The 11606-nt window shown below is 42.6% G+C and overlaps 1 protein-coding gene across 8 annotated transcripts in view; it reads right to left on the minus strand.

Annotated features, from left to right (window-relative positions):
* Positions 1-998, minus strand: part of LOC110255652 — a 105963-nt gene extending 104965 nt beyond the window's left edge. Inside the window, exon 1 of one of the 8 annotated variants that reach the window (XR_002336251.1) lies at positions 71-998. Coding sequence is in view for 2 of the 8 variants with exons in the window: in XM_021064491.1 (XP_020920150.1) it covers positions 71-298 (228 nt within the window). In the remaining 6 variants the exon portion in view is untranslated. The remainder of the gene's footprint in view (positions 1-70) is intronic. The other 7 variants (XR_002336250.1, XR_002336255.1, XR_002336253.1 and 4 more) reach the window with 7 other exon arrangements.

The following is an 11606-nucleotide window of genomic DNA, read 5'->3' on the forward strand; positions in this document are numbered from 1 at the left end:
CACATATTGGATGCTTATGACATAAAACTATTGGAACCAGTACCCTGGATGGAAAGAAATGTATACTTACAATTTCAAAACGCTTATTTGTGCTCGTTCCTGGTCCCTGGAGGCACAGCAGCGGCTCTGGCTGGACGGTCTCTGATGCAGGTGCAGAATCCCTGATTCCAGGAAGGAGGGAGAGAGCAAAGTGTTTTCCCAAAGTCCCTCGGAACTCAGGCACTTGTGCCCAGGCATTCCTTGCTCCTGTGAAAGCCGTACTATCTGCAGTTCTGAATTGAACTAAATTACAGCCCATGTGAAAGACAGGGGCAGTGAGTCACGTGGGAGATACACAGCTATCCTATTGGCCACTGAGACACAGCTTAGGCATTCTGCCTTCTCCTCCATTGGTGAAGAGTTAAAAATGAAAGCACTTGGGTCCTCCTCTCCAGCTTATTTGTCCTTTATGTGTGGAAGAATGACTGTAGGATTTTACAGTGACAGAATTAGTTAGGAGACGGACTGAAGTCATCCTTCACGGAGCCTGGTGGGAGGGGACTGGAAGAGCTCAGCTTTTTCAAGATTTTTTTTTTTTCCCTTTTTATCCCCCTGCCCTGCAGTTTTGTCTGTGATTTGCCTGTCTGCCTGTCAGGGAAATGTGTGTGTGTGTGTGTGTGTGTGTGTGTGTGTGTGTTTCCTCAGTTAACTTTGGAGGTGACAGAAAGTAAATTATCCTCTTATCCCTTTGCCGAACTCGGTCATGTTTGGAAGCACAAAATCAATTTTTCTTCAATGATGAATGTTCAGATTTTATTTTGATGTGGAAAGAAGCCTAATTGCCATTCTAAACAGTCGACGTTGTACATTAGAGATACCCAGAAACAGAATTAACTTTTCTGAGTAGCTCCTACATAGCGGGGAGAATAACCCTGGAAAAGGTTAAAAGGCAACACTATCAAAAAAGCTTCAGTTAAGCAGGGCAGAAGAGGAAGTATACTTTCCATATTGTTCTTTTTTTTTTTTTTTTCTTTTTGGTCATTTTAGGGCCGCACCCAAGCATATGGAGGTTCCCAGGCTAGGGGTCTAATCGGAGCTGTAGCTGCCAGCCTCCACCACAGCCACAGCAACTGGGATCTGAGCCGCGTCTGCGACCTACACCACAGCTCATGGCAAAGCCAGATCCTTAACCCACTGAGCAAGGCCAGAGATCAAACCCGTAACCTCATGGTTCCTAATGGGATTCATTTCTGCTGTGCCATGATGGGAACACCCCCCAATTGTTCTTTAATTTCCCTCTTTTAATAATGAAAAATGACCATAAAAAGGGCAGCCAAAAGGCACTTTTCAGTTGTCACAGCATTGTTTAAGTCACCTGGTTGCTAAAAGTCTCCAGTGCATTTGTGAGGATTTAGAGGTGCAAGTCCCCTAAGGGAACCTCAGACCCTTAGACACCATCGCATCCCGTATTCCCCATGAAACGGTGGCTAAAGGTGAGGGAGGAGGCCTCTGATGGGCAATACCTCTTGATCCATTTACCCTGATCCAGGATCCAGATGTGTAAAAGAAATGAAGGAAACACCCGAGGGAGTAGGACTTGTTTGCTTTTCCTTGCAAACCTCCTAAGAGCCCGTCACTCTGTTTCATGAAATTGTTTAACATGTGACAACTCGTAGGCTAAGTTTCATTACTTTCATTTCCTGGGGACAAAACCGGACTCAGTTGCTTTTACCATCACGGTCCTGCTTGATGTGCACACCCACCTCTGATATTTCTGTCGACTTTTTTTCCCAGGAGGACAGTGGTGCTCCCTTGCAGGCACCTGGCTATTGTATCCGCCAGGGGATGCGCCAAGCACATCCCATCCCATCCTGTCCAGTCCTTTCAGTTATCCTTGGGTTAGCTCTGGTCATCTCCGAGGCAGAGCAGAGGAAAGGAGGCAGATACTCCGTTCCACAAAGTTGGTAGTTGATGGCCCTTGATTCAAACCAACGCTCCTCCACTTTACACACTGCACAGATTTTCATTATGGTGCTGCTGAAGTTTTTTTTTTTTTTTTCCCCTTTCTGATGCAACACATTTGACTATTTCACACATATGGCATTATGTGAAATATTCAAATTTCACTCAGTGGATGCAGAATATCTGCTGTAGTCACATAAGTGTGTTTGGTTCAGACCCACATCATACCATTAAGTGACCCACACGGGACGGTAAATTGGTCTTAGAAGGGCAGTAGACTATATTTGAGTCTGGACCCCCTGAAAGAGCCTTGTGTGGTCATTCAACCAGAGAAGCATCCACATTTATCAAAGGAACAAACTTTCCCAGCACATCGGTCTGGGCCTTGAGGTGTTTCATGGCTGGTCTGGAGCTTGAAATACATCGAACCCTGGGGTAAGTCAAATCCTGGATCCTTTCCTAAATAGTGTCAAAAGTTCCTCATATTAAGAATATCAAGAACCTTATGGACTTTCCTGGATGTGTCCTCCCTGCAACCACAGAAATTAAAGGAAACATCCACTCACACTGCCTATCCTTGTGGGGTCTGTTTGTCAACTTGAGGAGTGTCAGCATCCTTACCTGTGCTCCCTGTCACTCATGGCAGCTAGGCCGGGCTACCTACAGGTGGGTAGGCAGAATTAGACAATCATCTTATTTTTGACCTTGTTCTTTCATTGAGTGGCTCTGAGTTTTCCCTACCTTGCCTTTCCTTCCTGTCATCCAGAACTTTTCTAAGTCCACCTTCTCATACAGCACCCAGGTGACAATATCAAGTTTCTCCACTCTATTGAAAAGATTCCAAGGACGGGGTTATATCTCACTATTTTTTAAGCCCTCCTAATGCCCATCACAGCAAAGATGAGATACACATGTGCTGGTATTTTTTCTTTCTTTTGTCTCCCAATGATCAATTCATGAGCAGCCATCAGCTACGAAATAACTCTGGGACGATAATGTGTGAAAAACAACCACCTTTTAAAATGAAGTTAAAGTAAAGGAGTCAGACACTGGAGGACAAGTGGGGAAATTACTTGGAGACCATGGACTGTCCCCAATATTGGTCCAGATTAATCATGTAGAACAATGGCCCTGACTGCGCCGAAGTTCCCAGCGTTGCCACGTGTTTACTTAACTCCTGTTGGCTGCCATCTATCAACCTTTTCTGTCCTTCTCATTCACGGGGGACCAGGCTTCCGGTTCTCAGATTTCCTCTTTATCACCAGCACCTTGGTTTGGTCCCGTGTTCACAAGGATGGATGCCCAACCCTGTACTATCTCGGTTCACTGACCTCCCCCATCCCGGTGACGGCCGCCTCCACTCCCACCACTGTCACCCACGCCTGCACTGCACAGGCTAGGACAGTTCACCCTGGAGATTGGAAAATGCACCCACATGCTCAGGAACTACCACCGTCAACCCTTCCAACTCAGTCCTGTGCCTCCTGTTCCTTCCTTCTGATCCCTCCAGTTCGTTTGCGTCTCCATCACTACCTTCTCCTTTTCATGCCCTTTCCGTCCATGCTTCTTGCCTGTGACAGCTCATGGTTTAGGACATCAGACAGCATCTGGGCAATATTCCCAACTTTCCTGCCCTGTTTTCCTTCTGACACCCCATCCATCCACCAGAGAAAATTAATCCAACGGATTCTCTCCTCTAGGCTCTTCTGGGCTTCCAAGAGCTGCAAAAGAAGTCTAATGTCGAAAAAAGGGGCTACTATGAACTCAGAGTGTCCAAATTTGCCTCATCACCGAACGCTGCAGGAAAGTTCTTGGCCCATTCATTCTTGCCTTCACCATCCAGAATGCTCTACGACCTTTGCTCTACATGTTGCATGGACATTAACTCCCTTGCCCACTCAGAAATGTTTTCTTCCATGCTTCTGCCTTTCTCAAATCGCCAGCAGCTCTCTGCCTGCTCAGCACTTCATGGTAGTGTTTAAAAGCCCTCAGTTCTCTTCAAGACTTAGAAGCCCCTGCCAATGGTCCCAGGACACCTTCTCTATCCTGTCCTTCCTGAACAAATCTTTTGGAAGACTGAGTGCCACACAGTTTCAACTTTCTTTTTTTTTTTTCTCATTTCCCTGCCTGCTGAAATCTGGCTGTGTCCTCACCATGCTGTATTGATAAGACCACCCATATCTCTGTGTTGCTAAATCCCAGGCTTTTTTTTTTTTTAATTTTTTGCTATTTGGCTTCTTTGAAACATCCATGCAGATGGTCACTCCCTCTTTCTTGAAGTGGTTTCTCTTTTTGGCCTCATGTGCTCCTGGGTTTCTTCCTCCCCTTTTATATCTTTCTTGCCTCTTGTATGCGGTGCGTTTGTATTTTTCAGTCTTTCAGAAGCACTCTTCTCTTCCTCATTCCCCTCTGTGGCTTGGATGACAACCCTGCACAGATGCTTACCATCCTCCCAACTGCAGCCTGGACTTTCTCCCGAGCCCCAGGACTGTAGATCTTGCTGACCGTTTCTCCTTGATACCTCATACCCAATCCATTCATCATCTCCTCTGACCCGGGTAAGTGTCATAGCTTCCTATCTTTGTGAATAGAACCTCTTGGGACCAAAGTCAGAAAACTTAGGGCTCATATTTAAACCTTCCTTTTCTTTCCCCAGACTCATGATCAGTATGCCCAGTGGTGGCTTGAATCTGCCCACCTTGCTCCATCTCCTTCCTGCTGAAGATGCTTTAACATGCACAATACCCCTCTGTCTCCAGTCTGGCTCATACCTACTTCTTCATGACTGTAACAATCTTTTCTCAAACCTGAAGTTCTTTAAAGGGAACCCTTCCATGACCTCTAGTATCCTGAAGGCAAAACTCAAAGTCCTCTGAGGAGCCTGTTTTGTCATCTCCTAGTTTATCTAGAAAACAATGTACGGGAATGTTCAACCCTCCTTCCTAGTTTACAAATGCTACTATAAATTACACCAATTAAAATTAACCTGCATAAAATTTTAAGTAAATTTAAAAATTCAAGACATGAAGTTTACATAATGAATGCATACATTTAAAAATTAAAATGCATACATTAACCTTGGCCTCCAAATCCCTTGACAGCTTCAAGGAAAACTGATGCGTCAGCAAAGCACAACATTGGTCTAGTGGTTTGGAGAACACTCAAGGGAACTGATATCCTGGTTCTAGACCATAAAGACAGAGCAGATTAAGTACCTTTCTTCTGAGGGAGGAATGGAGGTTTCCTTTCCCCTGGCCTGCAATCTGTTTCTCTTGAAACTCTAGAGGAGTTCCAAGAATCTTAAGTGTTTTTACACACGTCCTCCCCTTCCAAGGGTCTGTAAACCCGAGGGCTTCCTACACGTAAAAGAACTAATTGCAGTTATGAGGGTGGACAAGTCACAAGGCTTTGCATTTTCTCGGGTCCCCTCCCCCCCATTGGCATGCCCACCAATAAGTGAATATTGCAGGTTCGTCTTCCAAACGGATCTTCTGTGGGCAGCCTCTCCCCATGCCTCTCACTGCCGTGTGTGCCCAAAGCACTATTACCTCCCATGAGCATTACTATCATCACCTTTATCTGGTATCTTTGAGTCTGGTATCAACTTTATCTGGAATCCATGAGCACTCATTCCCAACCACCATCAGAGATTTTTTTTTTTTTTTATCTTTTTGCCTTTTCTAGGGCCGCTTCCTGCAGCATATGAAGGTTCCGAGGCTAGGGGTCGAATCAGAGCTGTAGCCACCGGCCTAGGCCAGAGCCACAGCAACATGGGATCTGAGCCACGTCTGCAGCCTACACCACAGCTCACGGCAATGCCAGATCCTTAACCCACCAAGCGAGGCCAGGGATCAAACCTGCAACCTCATGGTTCCTAGTCAGATTCGTTAACCACCACACCACGACGGGAACTCCGAGAGAGCTTTTTAAATTTGTATTTACTTATTTATTTATTTATTGTCTTTTTAGGAACCACACTCACGAAACATAGAGGTTCCCAGGCTAGGGGTTGAATCGGAGCTACAGCTGCCAGCCTACACCAGAGCCATGGCAATGCCAGATCTGAGCTACATCTGTGACCTACACCACAGCTCACGGCAATGCTGGATCCTTAACCCACTGAGCGAGGTCAGGGATGGAGCATGCGTCCTCATGGATGCTAGTTGGATTTGTTTCTGCTGAGCTGTGATGGGAACTCCCCACAGCTAGCTTTTAAAATGCAAAATAGACCGTGTCCCCTTCTTGCTTAGGCTTCTCCAATCACTTCCCACTGCATGTTTCTTGATCTGCTTCATCACTGTGACCTCTAAGACCCACATCATCCTATCACAGTTCCTACCTGACACTCTGAGCTCACCGTGTACCCACCAGGCTCTCAGGGTGTTGCAACCACATCAGCCTTCTTGGTGTTTCAGACTCTTTTCAAGCCGTTTGAGGAGCTGCTTCCTCTGCCTAGAAGGTGCTTCCCCTAGACCCTCCTGGACCAGCTCCTTCACATCATCTGTTCAAATGACACCGTGCAGAGAAGACTTCCTTCTAGAATGATGCTTATGTAACTTAGTGTCTGGCTAAGCTTCATAGAGCTTTTTACTGTAGAAAATATGTCATTTGAATATACCTTTCCATTATATGCCTCCTCCCACCTGAACATAAGGCTCACGAGGAGATGCTGATCATCATTAGTTACCCCTGGTGCTTAGATCACTGTGTTGCATACGGGGAGTTCCCGTTGTGGCTCAGCAGAAACGAATCTGACTCATCCATGAGGAGGAAGCTTTGATCCCTGGCCTCACTCCATGGGTTAAGGATCTGGCATTGCCGTGAGCTGTGGTGTAGGTCACAGATGCGTCTTGGATCTGGCGTTGCTGTGGCTGTGGTGTAGGCTGATGTCTACAGCTCCATTTGGACCCCTAGCCTCGGAACCTCCATATGCCTCAGGTGAGGCCTTAAAAAGACAAAAAAAAAAAAAAAAAAAAAAAAAGAAGAACATTGTGTTGCATAAAATATGCACTCATATATTTGCTGAATAATTGAATGAATGAATGAATAATTATAAGGGAATTCAACTAGTGCATTTGAGGGGAAAGAAGTGCCTAAATGTAACATTAAAAGTTGTTAACGTAGTTCTATATGTGAAAACAATTAACTCTTAAATATTGATAAAAGCTATAGCCTGCTGTACAGATTTTAACCAAAATATATTGGTAGTGAATGTTCAGTGAATGATCCAGCATTCTAACTTTTCTTGAAATTTGTTGTTCTTAATGGTTGAAAGTTTGACCCCCCCCAAATTCTAGTGTACAACAGCCATTAAGTGTATTCAGTTACAAAGTTGAGATAATGAAATTGAATAAAATGCCCAAATGTGATATCAATAAAAATAAAAAGACCAATAAATTAGTTTTGTGATTAGGTGTTTTTCTCACTCTTTCAAAGTTGTTATCTCTGTGCTTTTATAATTGTTCAAAGCCAGTCACATAAAGTTAAAAACAAAAAGCGTGTCTATGTTTTTGTCAGATAAAGATATTTCTTTGTACATTAAAAAGGTCAATTTCTCTTTCCAACATGCTGAAGAGAAATCTATTGAAGAATGAATGGTATTGATGGGAGAATTGGAGCTCTAAATTAAATAAGCCCAGAATATATACAATATTATAAATCCTAAAATATCTTTAAGAAAACACACTCCTCAATAACAAATCTCATATTTATACAGCACTTGACACACATCTCAACACTCCTTTGTATCCAGTGTTGTATTTGATATTTACAGTAACATGATGAGGCAGATGGTATAAGTTCCCTTTACTATATATGGAGCTCTAGGAAATAATATGATTTGTGGACACTCCTAATGCAACACAGAGGCAACACCACGTCTATGCTCTCCAACAGTTACAAGCATGATGACTTTGAAAATCTTAAAAGTTCTGCCAACCCCAAACTCCCAGTCCATACCACTCTCTCCCCTCTCCCCCTCCGCAACCACAAGTCTGTGCTCTATGTCTGTGAGTCTGTTTCTTTTCGATGCAAACTATTACATTTAGTTTAGAATGGATAAGGAATGAGGTCCTATTGCATAGCACGGGGAACTATATCCAATCTCTTGGGATAGAATATGATGGAAGACAGTATTAGAAAAATAAAATAATATATATTAATATATATGTATAATGTGTGTTATATATATAATATATTATATATAGGTTATATTCTGTACAGCAGAAATTAGCACAACACTGAAAATCAATTATACTTTAATTAAAATGTATAAAAACTAAATTTTTAAAAATTAAAAAAAATTTAAAAGTTCTGTATCTCAGATATATAAACAAATTACTGAATCATGTTAAGACTTCTAACTTGGCCTTAAACTTGTATCCTAAAGGAGGTGGTACATAGACGGTTCTGTGTTTCACACATTTACATACAAACTGTTTTCATTATAAAATTAGCTCTTGGTAGTAATTTTGTTTATTTGTCATGGGTGGTCTGACTCTTGGGTGGGAAAATTGGGATCAGATGAAAATGAAAGCTATGGGAGCAGGAAATTTCTCCAGCACTCTGAATATACAATGAGCACACACTGGGGTGTGTGGTCAGCTCTTAGGCCATTGGGCCAAACATCCTCAAAAAGGTGCCTCTTTTTCTTTTTTTGAACTCTGTCAGAGACAAACCTTTTCATGAGCTTAGATTTTTAGCCTTAAGTGACTGAAATGCGTTTTTGGCTTTTTTGGGTTTATTAGCCTCTCTGGAGTGTGAGGACCACAAGCAGGTAAAAGATAAACTTTCATTGTGTATATGTACCACATCTTCTTAATCCAGTCATCTGTCATGGACATTTAGGTTGTTTCCATGTCTTGGCTATTGTGAATAGCGCTGCAATGAGCATATGGGTGCAAGTGTCTTTTTCAAGGAAAAGTTTTGTCCAGAACTATTGCCTTTGGAATGGATAAAAAATGAGATCCTGCTGTATAGCACTAGGAACTATATCTAGTCACTTTGATGGAGCCTGATAATGTGAGAAAAAAGAATGTATACATGTACGTGTAACTGGGTCACCTTGCTGTACAGTAAGAAAATGGACAGAGCACTATAAACCAGCTATAAAATGGAAAAAATAAAAATCATTATAAAAAAAAGGATAAACATTCAGACATAGTGGATTTCCCAAATATGCATATGATTCATGTAGAACAAAGTCGAAAACTCACTCTGTTGGTTTTTCAGTTTTCCAGTGGCTGTTTGTCAGGTAGGAAAGGGAGGCTACTTCGCAAAGTAGATTGATCTACTGTTACCTTAAATTTCTCAGTTTCTAATGCCTCAGTGAAAGGCAAAGTATACTTTCTGTTTTCTTCCAATCCTAGGTAAATAGCTACCTAAATAGCACACAACCTGTGAACAGCAACTCTAGTTTTTAGAATTAAATTCACCCCAACAAAATATTATTATCTAATCTCAGATGACAATAACAGCATATAATATATTACATATATTGCTTTTTTAGGGCCATGCCCGAGGCATATGGAAATTCCCAGGCTAGGGGTTGAATTGGAGCTACCGCTGCCAGCCTACCCCACAGCCACAGCAAGAGGGATCTGAGCTGCCTCTGCGACCTACACCACAGCTCACAGCAATGCCAGATCCTTAACCCATTGAGCGAGGCTGAACCCGTATCCTCATGGATACTAGTCAGATTCATTTCCATTGCGCCACAACGGGAACTCCCAATCACATTATATTGATTTCAAAGAATACTTTATTAGTTTTAATTTCACATGTTCATACATCCTTTGAGTGTTTATATCCAGCTACCAAACAGCAATGCTTTTCTGACAATCACATTCCCGTGAAATATCTGCAACTCTTTGTTAAAATGCAGATCCTGATTCTGTAGGTTAGAGGCGTGGTCTTAGCTTCTGCACATCTGTCTAACAATCTCCCAGATGATGCTACTGATCTGTTGAGCACACTTGTATGAGCACGGCTCCGGTAACCATTTAGATGTATCAAATTAGTCGGTAACACAGAGGCCACCTACTGAGTAGGGCTTACTGACCATCTCCAATGAGGGGGAGAGAATACTTCCCATGCTTTGTTTTGCTTCCTTTTTTTTTTCTTTCTTTTTGCCTTTTTTTTTAGGGCCATACTTGTGGCATATGGAGGTTCCCAGGCTAGGGCTCTAATCGGAGCTGTAGCTGCCGGCCTACACCACAGCCACAGCAACTCCAGATCCGAGCCGTGTCTGCGAGCTACACCACAGCTCACTGCAACATCAGGTCCTCAACCCACTGAGCGAGGCCTGGGATCGAATCAGCAACCTCATGGTTCCGAGGCGGATTCATTTCTGCTGTGCCACGACGGGAACTCCTGTTTTCCTTTCTTCTCCTCTACTGTCAATGTTAAGCCTCCCCCTTACAGTTTTGTATTACCTTGCTGGCCCTCGAAGGCCAATGATATCTCAGGAAGCTGACTAATTCCAGGGGAAAGCTTTAAGAAAGGGCCTCAGTATCCCCTCCTGATGCTCAGCCACACGCCACCAGATGGAATCTATACACATGTAGTTGAACACAGCACCTCATCAAAGTCCTGCTCCCTTATTTGTCTAGTCAAGGCGGTACGTCTATCTGTCATCTACCATATTAACTTGAAAGTGCTTTCATTTAGCTCCTGGATTTGGGGGCTCAACAGCTATAATGAATTTTGCTGGTTTGAATTTGAAAGTAACCTCCTGTCTTTCTGAAACGTTTGCTCAGCGTTCTGCTGGTTTGATTTTGCTAAAGACCATGTCCTCATAGCATTGTGCCACCGGTATGATTAAATATAATGAGGAAAGACATTTATCTATTGGGTATGCAGTGGGGAATATCTCAGGCAATGACTAGTTGGAGAGGAAATATTTGGATCAAAAGTGAGATTGTTTTTTATAATCTTCACCTGTAACACCATGAAGAGTCTATCCGCAGGCACTTCTGTGTCTTCTAATATCACCTGTATGATGAACTTAAGCTGTTCTACTTTCTTGGTATAAATTCAGTAGCCATGGGATTATAACATGGTGATATGTCAGGTTGCAGTATGTTGATCCTATTGGAGGGGTTGTAAATCTTTACAGAAACTTCTGCCGAATGTTCTGTTAGTTTTCCTGGGTCTTCTTTCTACAAAGTTTTTTTTTTTTCTGTTATTTTTTTTTTATCTTCAAACATATCACTCAGGACATGAAAATGACAGACCTGACACTTTATTGAATGAAAGCAGGGGCCTTACAAGCAATTAACTTTAAGAAATTTCCCTATTGCGCCTAGTAGATAAACCAGAAAAGGAACACGGAAGACTCCTTCATGCCACAACTCCAGTCTCTTAACCTAGGTAAGTACATGGCTTTGACAGACACACCAAATTACCCAGGAAAGTCTTCAATTATGAAAATTGTGAGGCCTTCCAGACATCACATTATGTTTGAGCCATTTCTATATATCCAATTCCAACTCTACTTCCAACTCTTGGGTGGTCTAAAATTGAGATAATTAATTAAACTCTTTGAAAAGCATCTGCTATCCACATTTTGTCTTGGATGAAAGAAATTATTTCATGCTTTACTTAAGGAAAGTTAATACCCAAAGGCTGCACATTACCACTGTCTTGAATTAGAACTTACCAAATCT

This window comes from Sus scrofa, chromosome 10 (genome assembly GCF_000003025.6).
Source record: "Sus scrofa isolate TJ Tabasco breed Duroc chromosome 10, Sscrofa11.1, whole genome shotgun sequence".
Lineage (NCBI taxonomy): Eukaryota > Metazoa > Chordata > Mammalia > Artiodactyla > Suidae > Sus > Sus scrofa.